Below are 21,015 nucleotides of genomic sequence, written 5' to 3' on the forward strand. Positions count from 1 at the left end.
GTGCCAACAAGTGGTATTAAAAACCCGTCTTAGATATATGCAGTCCCCCATATAAAGTTGAACTAGAGGCCACTGCAGGTTTGATGTATACAGCATTTATAGATGTTTTGGCACCATCATTGAGGTCCAGTGGATGATTAAATAGCAAAGTGAATGGCTAAATATATAGCAAGGGGGCTGGGTGATCCCAAACATGAAACATATGTAGTGTGCTTAGTATATTGGATATTTAAAAGATCAGGGTTAGCTGAGCAGATATTAGTTAGCTACTGTAAAACACCAACATTATACCATGGCCATGGGAAATACTGGTTTCTGATTGGCTCCAGTTCTTGTTTCCAAAGATTTTCCCCACTGTAAATTCCCATATCAAAAGGTCTCTTTCTGTGACATTCTCATTGTTTCACAACATAGAAACACAGATGTCTTTGGAATAATTGAATCATATGATTTTATTTTATTTATTATTTATGTTGGTTGGATGTTATTGGTTTTGAATAGTCATTCTTTGTTTCTGACAAAGTGTTTGGTATGGTGGATATAGCTCTAAATACTGCAATACATGTTAGCCCCAGGTGCCTTTGCTATGGTGAAGAAACAGGTCAGAAGCACAAAGCAGAGCTGTAGCAAATAGCACAGCAACATAGTTGCTGAATTCAACCACAATTGCCCCAAAATCTGAAAGTGAAGTGATTTAAACGGCTAATGAATGTATTTTTGGGTTTCTACTTTAGCTTCCACTCACTGAAAGCGACATACACAAAAGAAATTAAAGCTCGGTGATTGGTTTTTCAGTTTTGGAATACACATTGGTAGACATAGTTAACTCCCTTCTTTACGGTGTCACATACAGTCCTCACTATTCTATTTTAAGTGTCTCATCTTTTTTAACTGAGAATTCAACTGGGAGTTTACACATTCACGTTTTAGATGTGCTTACGTAACCCGGACAATGATGGTGAGCTTTTACTTACAATGACACCTGAAATACTGTAACTCCTTCTTACTTATCCAAACACAAAATCAGCAATGGATTTATTATGAGAATTCATATTTTTCCTCCCTATCCTTGCTAGAGTGTACAAACACAATCTGTCCGTTTCCCAAGAGACGAGGGTGTCCAATATGGCTGCCGGAGGGTGTATTGCATTAAGTGAAGCCTCAGTGTGCAGAGACCTTTGCTGTAAATCATTTGGGAAGCCCTGATATATTCCACTGCTCCAATTTTCATTCCCATCACATCTGTAGTTTCTACACCATCGTCTTCTTCTGTCAGAAAACACTGCGCAGCTTAGTGGGGGGGATTTTCTCCCTAAGCTGATTTATATCAGCTGATAGCCCTGTTATGAAGCTAGGCACTGGAAAATATGGATGAATAGACGAATGGGGAAAAAAAAACAATGAAAGGACAGTGGGGAGTTAGGAGCGTTTGTGTTAATATCCATTTGAAAGGTAATACCCTAGGAAGGATTCAGGAGGGGGTTTGTTCTCTTTCCTCTCTGTGCCCTGTATTACTATATATTGTTTGATCTCAAGGAAGGAGGGTATGGAAAGAAGAGAGAGGTAAAAGTCAATATTTTGGGGGGGATGGATGGAGAGAAGGAAAAGTACACAGGTTTAGATGGTGGTTGCCAAATGTTAGAGATGGAGAGAAAGCATGAAGATTAGAAATGGGAAGGGAATGGCAAGTAAGAAGGGATGGTAGCAAATAGGGCTGCACGATATGAGGAACACATGCGATATCCGATAATGTTGTTGAATATCACAATAACGATATTACTTGCGATAAATAAACAGAAAATAAAGTGTACTCAGTTCTGCTGGTTTCAGTATTCTGCCAAAAATACAACAAACTGCTTTCATCTGTCCTGTGAAAACAAAGGCCTTAAAATACTCAAAAAATTTATTAATTAGTTGATATCCCAATGACGATAAAAAAATAAAAAAGACGAAATATTGTTACCCGCGCTTCATTGAATTTCTTCGCTTTGACATTCAGAGCACTGGGCAGAAATCACATCGCGTCAACACCCCCCATGGGCCATCGCGATGCTTTGTTTTAATTAAACAGTCGGAGCCCAAAGCTGTATGGATGAAAACAGAAAGAAAGAGCTGGAAGGTGCTACGAGGATTAAAGGAAAGGAAGAGAGGATGGAGATTGGAGGTAGAGAAAGAAGGGAGAAAAGTAAGATGGAGAGGATGAGATGGAAAAAAAAGGGTTCTTGTTGGTACAAATGAGAAGACATCATGGAGGAATGAGAAAGTGACCAGGGATTGATAGAAAGACAAGACTTTAAGGCTGGAGGAGAAATTGAGGAGCAGAAGTCATATTCTGTGTTATTATAGCGAAAGCAATGGCTGAATCCAGCTCTTTAATGAGAAACGTGAATGTGCCATGTAGCTGTCAGCTTTAGTGATGTGATAAATGTATAGTATCATAACCTCATGGCCTCTTCTGCACGCTGTTCCCCTGTACAAACATCCATCTGCAGGAAGTTAACAGCTGACAGAATATAGATTCAAAATCCGAATGAAAAGCGAGGAGAAGAGTTTGGAAGGTTTCCCACTTTGGTCTTCATAAAGGACATAATTACAAGAATAAAAGCACGTCCTCTTACTGAGAAATAAATAAATACCATTGCACGTAATATGTTGGATGCTAATCTGCAAAGTGCAGCCGCCTAACTGACTTCTTCTTTCCCCCCTCTTTCTCACTAGCTAAAGAAGCTGCTGCTGACCCCTCCCAACATGCCCACGGGCATCGACGCACACAAAGATAGAGTCCAGGGGCATCGCTATAGCAACCGAAGCCTGCAACTACGGCCGGTCAGACCTCTGGTCAAGGTGAGGCACGGATTACTGTGAATACCTGCTGATTAAAGGTAGATTTGGCTGGTTTTCATTAAGTGGTAGTTTAATATAATGTTTTAAAACATTTTTACAAACGTACTCTGGCTTTCACAGACTGAAGTAGAACTGGAGCAGTCTGTTCTGCTGCAACGCCCCACACTCTCTTTATTCACTGGTTAACGCCCCATTCCCTGTGTCTTCTGAAGGCTGGCGAGATAGCAAAATTGGATTTTTCCAATCACTCCCCCCCTCCCCCCCAGAGGTGGCGAGTTTAGTCAGAAGTAACTCACTGTTGCATGCAGGGCCTGCAATCAGCATCACTGCCACTGCAGACGTTGGGCTTCAAACATGTGCCTGCACTTATCTTTTGCAGGACAGAGTCAGAACAATACAAAGAACAGGTGATCTGCATTTGAATATGAATCATTCCAACGTTGTCAAGACTGCGCGCTAGGAAAAATTACAGGAATAGGTTGTTCAGATGCTTGCAATGACCCATGTTATGTTATGTTTTCCCGCTTGTGCTCAAACAAAAAAATGGCTGTTCTTTGTCAAAACCAAGGGTGGATGTAGAGTGACATACCGTAGTAGGCTGCAAAACCTCCTAGGGAGGGTGTTAAGATGGATGGTTGGGTGTACAAACTGTTTCCTACCATCCGTTATCATTGATTTGTTTTAACTATGACCGCAATCTTGCCAAAATGCAGAGATATGTTGCTGATTTAAGTCCAGCTGTGTGTCATGGCAGTTTGGGCATAGTGATCTGCCAGATGACGTGACACTGGCAGATCTCTGCAGACCTCCGCTGTTTTGCACTGAAGCCACGGAGGGAAGCCAAACACCGGTCAGCTAAACACCTTCCCTTGGCCTTTGGAATTAAAATAGCCCCACAACATCACATACCCTTCACCATACCTAGAGATTGGCATGGTTTTATGTCGGTTAGCCTAATAGCTGGTTTGATTTGCATTGAGAGATGATTTTATGGAAAGTACCCCATGCCAATCTCTAGGTATGGTGAAGGGTATGTGATGATGTGGGGGGGCTATTTTAATTCCAAAGGCCAAGGGAACTTTATCAGGATGCATAGTATCCTGGATCCATGAAATAACTGGCCTTTTAAAATAAACATCTGCCTGACTCTATGGGAATTTAACATAGGGGTGGACTGACTTTTGTTGCCAGCGGTTTAGACATTAATGGCTGTGTGTTGAGTTATTTTGAGGGGACAGCACATTTACACTGTTATACAAGCTGTACACTTAATACTTTACATTGTAGAAAAGTGTAATTTCTTCAGTGTTGTCCCATTAAAAGATATAATTACATATTTACTAAAATGTGAGGGGCGTACTCACTTTTGAGATACTGTATGTTTATATATTTATATATATATATATATATATATATATATATATATATATATATATTCAAATGATAAATCTCATTTTAGATGAAAAACTCGTGGAGCCTTCAAGCTTGCAGAGACCTTCAGCTGCTGCCCATGATAGATGTGGTGTCAGGAAGAGAGGACATTTACTATGGCTACTGCTGTATGACTTAGCAGTAATTGGATAGCTAGTAGCATTGTGCTTCAGAAAGTGGTCATTGATTACAACACCAGTCATTTATCTTGTACACGCATAAAGCATGGTGAGCCTTCAGACAGCCTTCTGCTCCGGCTCAAGAGAGGAGGATACCCACAGGTCGCAGCGCGGGGATAAGCCAAGCCTGTATCCATCGCACGCCATTCCTAACCTTGCTGTTGCTGGCAGTTTGTGTGTGTTTGTGTGTGTGTGTGTGTGTGTGTGTGTGTGTGTGTGTGTGTGTGCGTGCGCTTGAGCTTTAATTTTAGAGGAGTGTGGCTTTGCTGTGGCAGATGGCGGGAGTATTGACTGACAGGGCAAGAGGGCAACAGTGAATCATAGTCTCTCTTCCTCTTTATGAGCAATATAGAATCGGCAATTTCATCGCAGCTGCACACTGATTCATCCCTCACAAAGTCGTAAGCAGAATATACTACTGTGTGCTCAGTGTTCCTGTATCCAGGGCAGGGAATGGAAGATACACTCCTATGTTCTTGAGTCCGTTTTTTTGTTACTTTACGTGGTCCATTTGTCTTAGGTACAGTAGTTGGTTAGAAATGAAACATGTTTCATCTAAAACATTGATAGTAAATGTCAGGTTTTAGTGTCAGTTCCTCAGAGTCAAAGGTCGCTTTTTTCTAAGGTTGCCATTTTGTATTGATATTCTTGACTGAAGCCTAAAAAGATGATGTGTCGTATGTGTTTTTATTTAAAAAAAATTATCTATTAAGCTCAGGAGCTGGAAAACCCCCAAATGATTGTATTTATATTTAGATGTTTTGGTACTGATCAAAATGTCTGTTAGAGTAATTTACCAGGCTAACCAAATTGGCTGATTGCTAAAGGGTTATTTCACTCCCAGTCTCCATCCATTGAGTTCTTGTAGTCTAATCTTTGGTCCTCACAAAAGCTTAACAAGATCAGGGCTACAGGTTTTGCCCTCCTCTTGCAAATTCAGACCATTTCCCTTACCATGTATCTATTCATTTGTTTAAGGGCTCTTTATTGTCATAACACCAGCATCAGAGGTTGCTTACATTGCCAACCTTTTTCTCCATTTAATAATAAAACTAATTTCTATTCACGTGACTGCAATTGAAACATTTGCATTGTGGGCTAGATGTTTTTGTAGTGAGTCTCACGCTGGTATTCCTGTTGGTGTTTCTCCACCCCCAGGGTGACCTCCGTCAGGAGCGGAAGCCCCGAGCGGTGCGTCCGGCTGGCCGCCTGTGCACAGAACTCCACCGCCACCTCACCACTGCCCGGGAATCGGAGGACACCCCGGCCCCCGACACAGAGGAGGACGAGGAGAGCGAGTCGGAGGACGAGGATGAAGAGGAGGAGGAAGTGGAGGAGGAAGAGGAGGAGTCTTCCAGCAGCGAGGTGGAGGGTGTGGCGGTTGTGGCTTCCGTCCCCGCTGAGCCAGCCAAGCCACAGTTTAGCTCGGAGAAGGAACTGCGCTCCGTGGTGGAGCTGATCACGTACATGCACACCTACTGCCTGCCCACACGCAAGCAGCAGGGCTGGGAGCGTAAGGACCGCGAAGCCCCGAGGCCTCGGGCCAGACCTGAGGCCTCCCGCCTGGCCGCCACAAACTCTCACAGCAGAGTTGTTTTGGTGGCTACACCTGGGACCAGTGGAGGTTTTACTGGGACAGGCATCAGTGCCCCCAGGAGGCTCCCCTTTGCAAGGCGAAGGGAGATGAAAGCCAACTCCCTTCTGCGTGAGCTCCTGCAGCAGAGCAGCTCTTTCGATGTGAGCAAGCCTTACAGACTGCACAGCCCCCCATACTCCCACAGCCCTAACAGAGTAGGAGTATCTGCTCCTTCTGCCGCGGCGAAATCCGCCTCAACCTACTTCCCCAGCTCCAGCGCCCCTAAGGTAGAGCTTCGTAAAGACTCCTCTTCTCACGAGAGGAGAAGCTGCTCCTCGGAGGCGCCTCAAAGCCCAGAGGAGACCGCAGAGGACGGCGGCTCCTTCTCGGTTCGGCGCTCCCGACGCCTGGCCTCCTTCCCCAGCCGCTTCGCCAAGAGGCTGCGGCCTGGACGGGCAAGGGAAGGAGAGGGGAGGGACAGGGAGGAGAGGGAGGAGGGACGAGCAGGGGTCAAACTCACGCCAACCCAAGCAGGAGGGGGGACGACGACGACGGAGAAGCAGCCAGAGCAGCTAACGCCGGGGGACGGCAGCGCTGGTACAACGGAGCCGACCGAACCCTGCTGCCACGGTGAGATGGATAGGAAAGATGCAGGCTACAGTCATACCACAGGGTTATCTCAATGTTCTGATAATATCAGACTTTATTTTAAGACTCTGATTATAACCCATAACTTTCCAGACACTTTCACACTCATTGTTAAGAAGGGAAAAATCAAAGAGACACGCATATTCCATGTTGTGCATGGTTGTAACTGGCTTTTTATTCTGATTGCAGAAAAGCGGGCCTGCCTCTGTCTGCCTCTCAACCCCAAGTCCACTGGGTGAGTTTCTCTATGTAAAGGTCCTGCTGTGTTTTATCATACAGTACAAGCTTGGTGCAGCATTATGCAGCATCTAGTCTGCAGTAGCAGAGTACTTAATGTTAAGAATTGCGGAAGCATCCTTTAATGAATGTCTTTTCCCGGCCCTCTTACTGAACGGTCAGTTGTTTTAGAATGCTACATAGTGCAATCGGAAACTGTACGGAAACAAAAATACCTATTACAGTAGTTCATAACCAGCTATTTTGTAAGCTAAAACGAGACCAACAACAGTGTAGGTTTTTATAAATAATTTATTTTGAAGACCGACAAAATGTAGCAGAAGTTCACCTCTTGTAATTCTAACCATATGCTCCAAAATGACTTAATTAAAGTGCATTAATGATTACTATTAAAACTCCACTTCCAATGTTAGCTGTAGCTAAACTGTTGGTGTGCTAATTTCCAGAAATCACACTCTTCTTGTTATTTATTTTGCAGAGCAGACAGGTGTAAGGTAGATGCCTCATGGGAAATCCTTTAATGACAAACATATGCTTTCATTATAGTGAAATGTTATACCTGGCCCTTAATGTAAACTGCCTCTTAAAATTCATACTGCTAACTATTTGTACTTCACAACCCATTTTCAGACAGGTGTTATTAAATTACCTCAGCAAAAGTTAGTTTTGGAAAAAAAAAGTCTCACTATAGGATCTGATAAAAGCAGTATAGTGTATCTTTAATAACAAATTGCATCACGTAAAGGATTCCAGATAAAACCAGCAAAGTATCAATCTCAGTAGAAGATGACACTGACGCTAGGTAATGATCCATTTTTTCTACTAGTGTGTGATCCAGATTTTGGTAATTAGAGCCAAAGTGGAAGACATTAACTTAAAATGTAAGCTCATATCGCTCCAGTATTTGTATGCACTTAAAGTTAATGCACAACAGTACTCCAGGTAGAGTTCCCCCACTTAGGGTCTGATATAAATTCTAAATGGATTCAGTGGGAGCTACTGTTCCACATTGCGGAGGAAACGCATTGAACACCATCAGAATCGTTAATTTATGAGTGTACTGAGCCAGGAACCGATTCCATTAAGGAGCAGAGGATTGTTTCAGCTGTACTAATCTAATGCCTGTAAACATGTCAACTACTGCGTTAATAATCATTGCTGTAATTTAAAAAATTCAGCACTAATTGACTTGATCCTATTTGTGTATTTGTTTCATTGTCTAAATTATATAATCTAATGCTTCACAATGTGGCAGCAGTCCATAATTCATTAATTAGAGGAAAAGCCTCTAAAACTAAGTTAAGACAGCTGAATAGACAATCCAATACTTATGAACATCTTGACATTTAGCATACCAAAGTGCAACAGAACTATCTGGACCAGGTCAAATTGTGAATCTGGAAGCGCTGTCAGTGGTAGACGTGTCACTTAAAAAGTCGTAAGGGAGAAAGAATATGACGTGAAAGAGTCTGGATTCATTAAAGCATGGTTTGCAGTCATGTCATGTATAATCTCATAAGACTGTATACTATTTGGAAATTGTAACGAGATAAGCCGGCCCCCAAATTCAGCCATTTTATTCAAAGATCCCTATTCAATACTCAGACTTTGATCTGCGCCAGACAGAGTGCCCCCACTGCTCTTTACTTTTCCAAATGAACCTCCCCACCCATCCCTCCTCAGACCCTGGAACTTCTCCAGCTCCATCCAGTTACAGAGCGGGATGTGTTTCCTGTACTAACCCCTGGCGTCGGTCCATCTTCTAAATGAATCTGTCTTCTGAAGTGCTCACCAAAAAAGAAAGAGTTGTGTGTTTTAAAAAAAAAAAAAATATATATATATATATATTTGACTCTCCTGTTCTCTGTGGAGGGTAAGTAATATCCCGCCTGAAGCCAATCCACTCGGCACCACTCCTGCCTTTCAAGGCAACTGGAAAGAAACAGAAACAGACAGCCAGAAATAGAAAGCAGGAGAAGAACAGGGGAGAGGACAGCGGAGTACATATGGTTGTTGTGATAAGAAATGAGGAGTGGCGAGAAATGCCACTAGCATTTACAGGGAGAAACATAATTCAAATTCAGCAGACATCAGCTGAAAACTGTGGCCTTTTTTATTTTTACTGGGAGCCCTTTAATGCTGTTATTGGATTCCTTTTGGCGTGGATGTTTAAAAATTACAACCGATTCCAGCATGACACAGCACACCTTAATCTCTCTCTCTTTCTTTCTCTCGCTCTCTTTCTTTCTCTCTCTCTCTTTCTTTCTCCTTTGATCTGTTGTCTCCTCTCCACCAGAGAGTCCCAGTACAGCACCAAGCCTTTTGAGCAGACGCTCGGTGTGGATCTGTGTGGAACGGCAGGTAAATCCATCTCATGTTTTCTCAATTGTTTGTTTAAATATACGTTGATGTCAACAGGTTACAGCTCTAAAGATGCGGCCATAAAGGACAGGGATAGTGGGGGCCAAATCTTATTTGGTTTGGGACTAGAAGTAAGAGGAAGCCGTGCATCAGCATTGTCAGAGACACAGTAGACTTACGAGATAGATGAGAAGATCGATACCACTCTCACATCTATACGGTAAATATGGAGCTGGAGCCAATGGCCTGTTAGCTTAGCTTAGCATAAATACTGAGCAAAGGGGGAAACACATGGCTCTGTCCAAAGTAGGGCTGCAACTGCTGCGATTATTTTAAATGTTGATTTATTTCTTAATTTTTTTAACCTTTATTTAACCAGGTAGGCCGTTGAGAACAGGTTCTCATTTGCAGCGGCGACCTAGACCTGGATTAATCTGTTGATAATTTTCTCAATCAATGGATGAGTTGTTTGGTCTATAAAATGTCAGAAAATGGTGAAAATGTGGATCAGTGTTTTTCCAAAGCCCAAAACGGCGTCCTCAGATGTCTTGTTTTGTCCACAAGTCAAAGATATTCACTTAACTGTCACAGAAGAGGGAAGAAACTAGAACAATATTCACATACAGCTATTTCCCATTGTTTTGGGATCAATACAAATCTATCTATCTATCTATCTATCTATCTATCTATCTATCTATCTATCATTTAAGAAGCTGGAATCAGAGCGGTTTCTTTTCCTTTTTTTAAATAAAAAATTACTCAAACCGATTAATCGTTTATCAAAATAGTTAGCAATTCATTTAATAGTTGACAACTAATCCTGTTATCTTTGCAGCGATTGTCCAATCAAAAAATTGTTTCATAAAAAAAAAACTAATAAAGGGGGAGGTTATGTTGCTGGACCATTTGTTGGCAGGAAGCAGTGCTCACCAGGGTATCCCTTCCCTCCCCCCTCAGGTCTCACCCCTCCCACCACCCCGCCTCACAAACCAGTGGAGGATGAGCTCTTCAAGCCGGCCGAGGGAGGAAAGGGAGGTGAAGGAACGGTTGGCGCCGATGGTGGCAGCGAGGCCTCAAGCACCAACGCCAGCACGGCCGCGAGGGGCTCGTCCTGGCTGAGCCGCACCCACCACCAGCGCAAGCTTCCAGAGCAAACGGAGCTGTATGCCCAACTGCGGCGCATGGGCCAGGCCGGCGACACCGACACCCACCGCGCCTTTGGGGACCACGACTACTGTGCACTGAGCCTCGGGGAGAGCCGCAAGCGCAGCGCCGCCATGCTCGGCGCCATCTTGCAGGCCCAAGGAGGGGGCGATGGAGTCAGCTCCCAAGCACCCAAAGCTGCCGACGATCAGGTATCGGATGGAAATGGAAAGGAGAACAGGGAAAGGCTGGTGGTGTCGGAAATCGCGGAACTGCTTGAGCACCACACGCCGCCGCTGGTGATATCATCATCGCCGCCGCTACACTGCCAGTCGGCAGCTGCCACGCCGCCAGTCTCCGAGGAAGAGGCGGAGCGCTCATCTGCGTCTCGCTCCCCCTCCCCCATCCTCCACCTGTGTCCCGACTCCCCGGCCAGCAAGACAGACTCCAGGTGAGACAGAGAGCCAATGAGTGCGGGAGGAGGGGAAGGAGAGGTGTGAGAATATGGGTCAAGGAGATAAGATTAACAATGAAATGCAGTGGGAAGATAGAGAAGCATGTGGCAGAATTTGAAAATTAGCCGACTGGCTAACACTGGCGCATTTACAGAAATGTTGATTAATGTGCATTGTCCTAATCAAATAAACGTACAGCAACAACAGAAGGAAGGAGACAATAAGAGTAGAAGACAGTATTAGAATGAGAGAAATTGAAAGAACAACTCTGCATCTCGAGTCTATCCAAGTATAACTCTCTATGGTGTCATTTTCTCAGAATATTGTGCCACATACAGTAATCCAACTGCTTCACAACGCAGTGTCTACTGTCTGAATGTACTCTTCTGTTTCTGTAAAATACAAATGTCTTGAAGTACAGTGTCATTGCAAAATAGAAAATCAACAAATTTCTATCGTCTTGCGGCATATCCTCACCCAACCTAGGAGACAAGGGTCAACGAAGGTGCCAAAATGAAAACCGATCATGTTGAATGCTTAACTCTGACTCTACGTGCAGAAATCTTTGGTTGAAATGCGCCGCAAACGTCAAGTCAAAGCATCAACCGTTGTTACCTCAACGAGTTGCATCTTGTGGCTAGTCAAAAGAACCGTGTCGCAGTTGCATTGCAGAAATGCGACCAACCGTTCACCTTGCTGCTTTTGAATGTGGAATAACATTTTATTACTTCTTTCTTTCTCACAAATGTCTGAATGTACAAAGGGTGATGCGCTGGACTGTGAGGGTGATTTAGGTATTTAGTCACTAACTGCGTTCTGATCTTTAGCATGAAAACAGAAATACAGTACGAAAAACTAATCGTTCTCAACTCATGTACAACCTTTCAATCAGTGACAATACTGTCAACATGACATCATGACTTTGCGTAAACATACACGCCCACTTTCTTAAGCCAAGTGGCGTGTTATCTGGACGCATTTTGAGCACCGTATACAGCGGACGGGTTGGGTTTAGGAAACGTGACACGCGGGACACGATCCCCAGTCTCCTGGGTTAAAGTCCTGTGTTGTTTGACCCATCCGCCCCCCCGACCAGCCTCCCTACGCAGATTTTAGCCCTTTCATACTACTTACCACGCCGTGAATTCACGTGCAATCACAAGGTAATGTAAGTCAATGGAGGCCAAACGGCGTTGATAAACACGCTAAAAAGCGAGTACGCATCTTGATAACACGCCAAAAATGGCATATGAATTTGCGTGTCATACATAACGCCACTTCATGAGATCAGTCTACTACTGTCCAACTTAGAATAAGGTCAGTATTCATTTCTATCCTTGTAAGATACAGTTTAAATTGACTGTCTCACACGGAGTAAGGTCAACAGTCAGATGATTTCTGAACATGGAAGACAATGGCAGCGAAAAAGGATGTACAAGTAAGAGACAGTGCTGTTCTGCAGTCAGTGGAAGAAAGTCTCCTTTTCTGCCGCGGTTCGCCCATTTCTGTCATGTCTGACATTTCACTTTCACCTTGTGTCCGTCCTTATCTCACTGACCATGCTCTCTCTCCTTCCCCTTCTCTTTCTTGTTCTCTTTTAGTGAGAACTCAGAGATCTGTCCCGACGACAAGCAGAGGAACAAAGCCAAGTCTGACGAGGTACAGTAGAACATTCACGCTCTGCAGTCTTCTGCATACAGCATTAGTGTTGAATTAAAGGAACTGCACCTCAATAGCCCTGAGATCACCAGACTATGAAACACACCTCTAAAGGTCAAATGGTTCATGCCCCAAAACAACCAAAGATGATTTTGGGACCCGATTTTGGACATGCCAACACACTTAGCATACTGATACCATATAATGTCTCTTCAGATTCGGACTGCATGTAAATGAACACAGGGGCGTGTGAAGTGTAGAGTCTCAGGATGCCGCCCTACACTCACCCTTCCTGCTTCAGTTCCCACGTCTATCTGTATTCTGTATTGTCCCCTGTCCTGACTGTTGCCATGGTTTCCCTGTTGCCAGGACAACTGCCAGGTGTTTTACATCCACAACCTGCCAACCAGCGTGACCCAGAACATGCTGAGGAAACGCTTCCAGATTTTCGGCAAACCTGAGGACTGCAAAGTCATCATCTGCAACGAGTAAGTGTCCTGATCCGGAAACCATCGATCTGAAGAGAGGAGCTATGGGAGCTTTTTTTAAAGATACAGTAAACTTTTTTTTTTTTTTTGTGCTATAGGGCACAGATTGACAGTTTTAAATGCAGCCTTTATTATCAGTTGGAAGTATTGTTGTAATGTCATTAATTCATACTAGAATGAGATGTTAGTGCTTGAAATGAAATGAAAATGTAAATAGTAAGTCAGAAATGCCAGTCTGGAAGTAAGTGAAGTGAAGTAATCTGGCAACCTATGGGAAACAGTGTTGAGATGCAATAAACACAAAAGATAATGAGAAAATAAGAAAGCAGTATTTGCTGATTAACTATTTAAGGATGGGCTGTAAACTTTTTAAAGTCTTCAGCAGAATTAAAAGAAATCACAAACCCTGACAATTTGTTGGAACACATTTGTCAGGCCTAGTGGTACTAGACACTGACCTCTGAACTGGAGTTGGGGTCCCTGGCTAGACACTGTCTAGCAGCTGCTTCTAAATGGGTCAATTACAGGGGGACAAATTCCCCGTGGGGATTAATTAAACATGACTTTAAAAAAGCTGAACAAAATAAGGGTGCCCTTTTTTTGTTGTTGCAGACAAACCCGAACATGTGTCCTTTCAAGTTTTGTACATTTGTTCTTTTAACTTTGATACAGTGCTCCAATGTACTTCATGTGGTTAATAAAAATCAGGCATCAGTCCAGGGAAAAATCAGATCAGAGTTCCTCATTTCATCATCCAGGGAAAAATTTGATCAGATTTCCTCATTTCCTCCGTGGTTTTTCTGTATTGGACCACTTCAATCCAATCATTCTTTCAATTGGTGCATTGGATGCACATTGAATGAAAGGAGGCATATAATTCATTTAGCATTGTCCATCTATTCGGATGCCAGTATGTACCTTCTCATCCTCCCAAGAGCAAACTGTCATTATCTTAATGCACGCACGTCTGTCTCTCTACCTGTCTGTTTGTAGAGAACGCTGCGGGGTGATAAAGATCCGCCAGTCGGGGGTTCAAAAGCACTGGAGAGAGCGGGAGACTGTTTTCCAGAATGGACCTGCAGGCCTACGGAGGCTGACAAGGAAACGCTACATAGATCTTGGTAATGAACACACACACACACACACACTGACAAAGTTACACTGTAAGTGGCTCAAAAAGTAAACCAGTATGGTGATTTAGCGTAGTCATATAGCTACTATGCCCGGTTTTGCGGTAGCCAATAACTACTATAGTATTATTAGTAGCTATTTTTGTTTGTGACAAACCAGATTTATCAAGTGGTTTGCAATCGGACAGTGGCGCAAATTTGTGTGTCAAAATTCAACAAAAGCTAAATTCTACACGATTCTACACCACGCACATTTACTGCAGCTGTGTTTAAGAAGCACACGGTCAATCGAAAATGTTCAAGTTGTCATGATCTTTAAAGTAAATTGTACTCGAGTAAGATTGAGAGGAAATGTTCTCTGCAAGGACAAAACTTGGAATTTGACTTTTTGTCTTTGACTATAACCCTTTTTTTCTGTCGTGTACTGTAGATGAGGCAGGTCCGGGCCCCGTCAAGAGCAAGTACGATGCACTGGACTTTGACACTCTGCTGAAGGAGGCCCAAAAGTCCCTGCACCGCTGACAGCCCGGCACCCTTGACTGGTCAGCCTTAGTGAACTGCAGCAACACCCCTCCTACTACTGGGCTCTGCCATCAGACAGGCCTTTTAGTACCTCCATGCAAGGCAACTTCGCAAAATGTTTACATTTTTACCATTGGAATAAAGTAACGATAAGGACCTCGTTGTTTTTTTTAAGTTTCTTTCCCCGGAGGATACTGCTTAAAAACGAGGAAGCCACTGGGAGTCCGGAGGAGTTAAGAGACAATGGAGGAAGAAGGACATTTAACAGCAATGCTACAACAACTACAAACGATAATGATAGTTCTTTGCTGAACAACAAAAACCAAGCCGTCTGTGTTGGTGGCACCATCGCCCGGCTGGATGAGCTGGGCAAGAGAGACCTCTGTAGCAAATCCTTGCTATTCCTGCGTTGCGTTGGTCTTCGTCGTGTGTGTTTCTGCGTGTTCTTTGTTCTGTTTGTTTTGTAAAAAAAAAAAAGGAAAAAAAAAGAAAAATAAACTCCCTTTTTCCGGTTACGTGTGGTGAACCTGCAAGCTGTGTTCACCATGGAAGTTGTGCGGTTGTATAACCAGAACAAAAAAAAAATTAACCCTGCTTTCTTTTAGCAAAAATTGTGGATGTTACAAATTTTAAAATCTATTGTGTGTGTGTGTGTGTGTGTGTTATGGACAAAGAATATGAAAAAAACATTTAACGTAATCATTTGATGACTGATAAAGTTTACAAATCTAAAATGAAGAAGAAAAAAAATCATGTTTTCTTTTTTGTAACTGTAGTGCTTCCTTGATTTGATCTATGCACTGTACGGGCCGCGATCAGACAGAGCGCGTTTGCAGGTTGCAAAAAAAACGCGAGGCGCACTGCACTGCCTTTCTTGTTGACGACGCCCCGATCAGACAAGTTGCGTCTTTTTTTTGACGTCAGGCGTTTTCTCCGCTCTGAGTTCAAGTTTTTTTCAACTCAAGGCATTCAGGGCGCTCCGAAAAAAAAAAACGCAAAACGCTCAGCAACGCAAAACGCTTCGATCTCATTGAAAATGATTACACAAAACCACCCCAGGCTGCTAAAACGCACTATGTCTGATCTGGGCCTAAGGAGGCAAATGCCTCCGCTGTCCTCCACTTTCCCCCTTTGACTCTAATCTCTAACTCTGCCATGCTGACTATTTTGGCTTCTGCTACTGGCTGCTGCAGGCTCTGTTTGCTAGGAGTTTTTATACATTAAGACCCCGACTATTTCCTGGAAAAAAAAGTCTTCTCTTAAATGTTGCACATGTTGTGAGTTGGCTTTAAAATAAGAAAAAAAACAAGAAAATATTAAAAATACTAGTCTGACCAGATTTTAAACATTATTTACGGTTTCTGTAAAAGTTAATCCTAGGATTGGGAATTAGAAAATAATTAAAGTTAGAAATTATTTCAGGGCTGAGTCAGAATTGGCTAGTGTCATTGCGGGTTATTCAGAAGTGTGTTTTTACATACTTCATGGGTTGATTTCGCGTGCATTTCTTTCCCACATCTAAAAGGGGTCGTGAAGTATCTTTGATACTGAACATGTGTCCAATAAAGGCTGCAGCCTAATGACACCCCCTGAATGCCACAGCCAATGCAACTCATTTTGTTTACATTGGGACTGCAGCGAGCAGGCACACAATGGGGAAATGAAGATGGTAGCCATAAGACCCATTTACATACCGTGCCATACTTAGTTCATTGCTGAACTCAGTATGAAGTTACCACATTCGCTCTTTGTCCAGATCATCCCAATCTAATCTTCTTTCACAAAGTACTGTAAGTTCTCTACTGTAAGTGCTTTTTTTGATTGTTTAGGAATCATTTATTTTCCTGTTGACGCTAGTGCGTCACGTTTGGTTAGCTTGACATTGGGTTTCAAAGTACAAAGAAGAACAAGACCAATTTGCTCTCCATAATCCACCCATGCAATAGTGCCATTGCCAGAAGTAGACTAATCTGTTGGTTCAGATGGAATGTATTCAAGAATCTGAATGTAATCATCGTATTTCCCCCATTTCTGCTTGCCCAAGGTTGTGGAGATCTGTGGTGCTTTTAAGGATACACCTGCTTAGTCGTCCCCGTTGACTGCATGTGACAAATTAATGGCTTGAAGTACAGTCTAAGTAGCACCTAATTGACATTCCTGATGCAGCCAGTAGCACCTGCCGTGAAAAGGGAGAGAGCCTCCAAACCCGCCAATACAGTGGTACCAAACCTACACAGCCAGGGAACAAGCGAGGGATGGGCTTGAAAGTAAAAAAAAAAACGAACAATTGGCCGAGAATCTGGTTTCTCGTCCGCGAGGTACTGTATCAGCTGAGCATCTCTACCTCACATCCATCCATCCCTGCTCCCCCTGTGTTTTTATTTCCGTCTTCTACTGGATGCTCTCCCCCATCTTCTCACTTTTTCTTTTTTTTTTTTGTCAAAAATGTTCTTTATGTGCGGTTTTATGGGTAGTTTGGGGGATTGTGTTTGATTTTTTTATACTATGACTCCTCCTAAGCCCCACGTGAGGGGAATAATCTCTCTTTCTCTAACTCTTTCGCTTGCCTCATAATGGTTTTTAGCGTGTCCGTTTCTTGGAGTCTCGACCGTGTGTCCGTGTGTAACTGAGTGTTTCGTCTTTGTCTCGTGTTTGAGTCAGACACTGCTGACGCTTGCAGGTCGGTGAGGAGGGGTGGGGAGGGGTTGAACGGTGGCTTGGTGGTTGGTTGGTTCCTTGAGTGCGCTTGGAGGGGAAGATTCCCTAAATGTTCCTGTTTTCTCTAGGGACGCGCCATTCCTCCTGATTTCCCCGTTCCTCCTCTCCTTGCCCAGGAATTTCAATAAAACGCAGCCCGACTCTCTAACTTTAACTCAATCGCTTTCCGTTTCTCACGGGTTCAAGGCCCTTTTACAAGGTCTTTCCTAAACCCGGTAAACTCCCATGCTTTTTAACAGGTAATCCTCCAGCCCCATCCTCTTCCTTGTCTTTTGTCTATCTAATCAACTCCTTGGTAACACACAAAAAATTGAATGTTTACATCACTAGATTCTCCTTTGACTTTATTAGGAACGCACACTAAGTACAAAGGCGCCTTATTCAGTGTTTAAAAAAAAACAAAAAAAAAACAGCAAGTGAAGTGGCCTAGAGGCCTAGCGTTACCTTCCTCCAGGCTCACTGATGTCTAAAACTAAACAAATACAATTTAGTGCTATACATACTGATTGAGAAACAAGGTGTCAACTTTTTTTTTTCTTTTAAAGGAAGAAAAAACCGACATTTTAACAACTAATTGCAACTGAATGAGTATTTGTGCTTAGTATGTATACTACTAAAAAGTGAGAGAATGTGCTGGTTTACATATTAAAAAAGTAAATATAATATATGAATATAAAATGTGTATATAGCACTATGCCTCGTTGTAAACATAACATGTATTGTGTGTGTGTGTGTGTGTGTGTGTTTTTTTTTTGTTTTTTTAAAGTGGCGGGTCATAGTTGATTGCTAATCAGACATATGGTCAGTTTAGTTCCAATGACTTCATGTTTTTTTTTTCAGTACAGGGAGGAAATGAAGGGAAAAAAATTAACATAACACAAAGTCCAACACTGTTAACACTGAAACTAAAAGAGATACAAGTAGATTTTTTTTCTTTGCTGTTTATGAAATGACAAAATATTTTTTTATGTTTTTTTTTCCTTTCTTTAAAAGCAATTTGAAATGCAATACGTAATAATCTTATCTTTAAGACAGCCTTTCCGAAAAACTGAGGTAATAATGTACAGTGTATGGTTGGTTGTTGAACGACAGCACGGGCAGTCTATGAGCCGCAGATTCAATAGGCTACTGTACTCTATGTAGACTGCTGTTAACACACACAAAAAAAATCCCAAAAATCTACAGGAAGAATGTGGTAAGTTGCGTTGTAAACACATAACACGTATACAAAACGAATTGTATTAATATACTCTTGCACAAATAACGTCCCAAGTAGTGAAATATCTTCACAGTTTTTTCTTCTTGTTGAAAAGGAAGCCATTGTAACTATGTTCTTACCACCTTTTTGATGGTGCACAGGTTTGTTCAAATGTGAGTTGCATTGAACATTTACAGTAACAGCAAATAACTATACATGTATGACTGGGAAAGGAATGTGGGAGGGAGGAAAAGGAGAAAAAAAAAAGCAAGTTGTCGCTGGTTTGACCCGGTTCAAGTCACATTAGCCGATACAGATGAGATAGACACTGTAGAAATCTCAGTTTCACTGCTGCACCTCTACTTCATCCCAAAAAGGAAGCACTTGGATAGAATCAATTACAATCAAAGATAAGTTACAGAATGGTGTTATGGTCCAACTAGCTGGGAGGCATTCTAGCTTTGTGTTAGCAAGATTGTAAAGTACTGAAGCAGGATAGACGGTAAAGCGAGAAGGCAGCCTGATTCGACAAATTTGTGAATGCTGCACAAACAGTAGTTTTACCTTGAAGTAGTGCGAGAGAAAGGGTGGAAGTCAAGGGTGTGAATGGGAGAAGAAATTTGCCTTTAAACTCATGTGGAACGTTTTCCAATTTAGTTCTTACCGATGACCAAACATGTTACCTTAAAAGGCTTTTAGTCAGCAAATCTTAACACTTTGCTAACCTTTTCACATAAAACTATTGTATGTGGCAAAGCTAGCTCTTGTTTAACTTGTTGCTTGGTTGTCTTTGTGGAGGAAGAGCATAGTTTCAATTTATAATCCAGAATTCAGACTTCCGCCTATTTGAGGAAATCTTGAGACTGAAAGCATGTGGTGGGATTTCTACAGTGGCTGCCGCTGTGCCTCCATTGTTCTAGAGGTCGAAACAACCCCAATTTTCATCATGGCAAGCCTTAAAAATCAATCGGGGTGGGGGGAAAACAAAGCTACCACTAGCTTTTATTTTAGTTTCAACTCCTTTCCAATCCAATGTGGTTTATTATTAAATAATTACTGACGTAATTAAAACTTTTTTCAATAGCCATATTATAAAAAGATATATACATATATATGAATATATATATTTGTGTGTTTGTGTAGATATCTAGATGATTATATACTTTCTTATAGAAAACTTTGATGTTGACCATTCTCCTCAGTGTTTTTGAGAACACGTTGACACATTTCAACATAATAATACTGCTGTCCACTTGGTCTAGGTCCTAGGTCGATGGGCAACGAATCCAGAAAATAAAATAAAACGTAAAAAAAACTTTCAAAAAAACTAAAAAACAATCCCCTCGTCAGAATGCAATACCTTTTTGTCCATTCTTCATTTCAGAAAAATGGAAAATGGCAAGAAAACCATAAAACTTGATAGGCAAGTTGACCAAAAAAGACAAAACTTCAACGATAAAGAGCGTGGCTCGTGATGGCTCGTGAAAAATGTGGCGTCTTCGACAGCCACGTCAGATTCAGTTTTAGAGATGTCATGTTTCCGATGCCATGGCCCACTAAAAACACTTGTTTTTTGTGTCACTTACTGTTTTTAGTTTTTGAAAAAACAATGTACCTGTCATCTAGCTACACCATCAAATTAGCCCCTACCAGGACAGAAGTGTTTGCAATACCGGCCTCAGATTCCACTTCTGTGTTTGATCTGTGACAAGGTTGTGTCATATTTCAACATCAAAAGTTGTACAGTACACAGAAAATCTAATGGGCAACCTGTCAAACTTGATGGCAACAGTGATGTCAAATAGGCACTTAGTACAGACTGCAAACTGTCAAAATCTGCTAAATGTGAGTGGGTGTGTTTTTTTTGGTGGATAAAAATATTTTGACATAAAAGGGCATACATTGTTTTTGTTTGTTTTTCATTACTATTGATTTTATTGTCTATTTACATCTAATGACTATCAAATTCACGAATTATTTTTTTTTAACTTAGTTTTTGGTAAAACAAAAAAAGGTAAATACTGCTAGCGAGATTTTATATTTTTACATATGTTGGTTTTATTTTTTGCGTTTCTTTTTTGTATTTATACGCCACTTAGTTTGGATGTCTTTAAATGGTGTTTTTTTTTTCTCCGTTTTGTGTGATTTCATATGTCTTGAGAATGTGGAGACAAAGGCATTTCAGTATTTTTGAATTGTTAAAATCTAGTTTCATAGAAGCGGAAGTATCTGATGTTATAAATTATATTTTAATTCATGTAAATAGTTTAAAACAGAAGACTATGGCTTCCTTTTAAACTGAATACATTTCTCTTCAGAGATTGTTTACATTATGGAACTGTAGAGATGTGCTCCTCATATACTGTATAAAGTACATATATTCATTGATTTGCCTCCAAAAAATAAAATCCTAATGAACAGCATTA

The 21,015-nt window shown here is 41.9% G+C and overlaps 1 protein-coding gene across 1 annotated transcript in view; it reads left to right on the plus strand.

Annotated features, from left to right (window-relative positions):
• ppargc1b (peroxisome proliferator-activated receptor gamma, coactivator 1 beta) overlaps window positions 1–21,015 on the plus strand; it is a 96,347-nt gene extending 75,332 nt beyond the window's left edge. Inside the window, exons 4-12 of the mRNA XM_039813242.1 lie at window positions 2,719–2,844; window positions 5,613–6,660; window positions 6,868–6,913; window positions 9,212–9,276; window positions 10,234–10,870; window positions 12,476–12,533; window positions 12,903–13,021; window positions 14,015–14,142; window positions 14,582–21,015. Of these exons, the coding sequence (XP_039669176.1) occupies window positions 2,719–2,844; window positions 5,613–6,660; window positions 6,868–6,913; window positions 9,212–9,276; window positions 10,234–10,870; window positions 12,476–12,533; window positions 12,903–13,021; window positions 14,015–14,142; window positions 14,582–14,673 (2,319 nt within the window). The 3' untranslated portion in view covers window positions 14,674–21,015. The remainder of the gene's footprint in view (window positions 1–2,718; window positions 2,845–5,612; window positions 6,661–6,867; window positions 6,914–9,211; window positions 9,277–10,233; window positions 10,871–12,475; window positions 12,534–12,902; window positions 13,022–14,014; window positions 14,143–14,581) is intronic.

This window comes from Perca fluviatilis, chromosome 10 (assembly GCF_010015445.1).
Source record: "Perca fluviatilis chromosome 10, GENO_Pfluv_1.0, whole genome shotgun sequence".
NCBI lineage: Eukaryota > Metazoa > Chordata > Actinopteri > Perciformes > Percidae > Perca > Perca fluviatilis.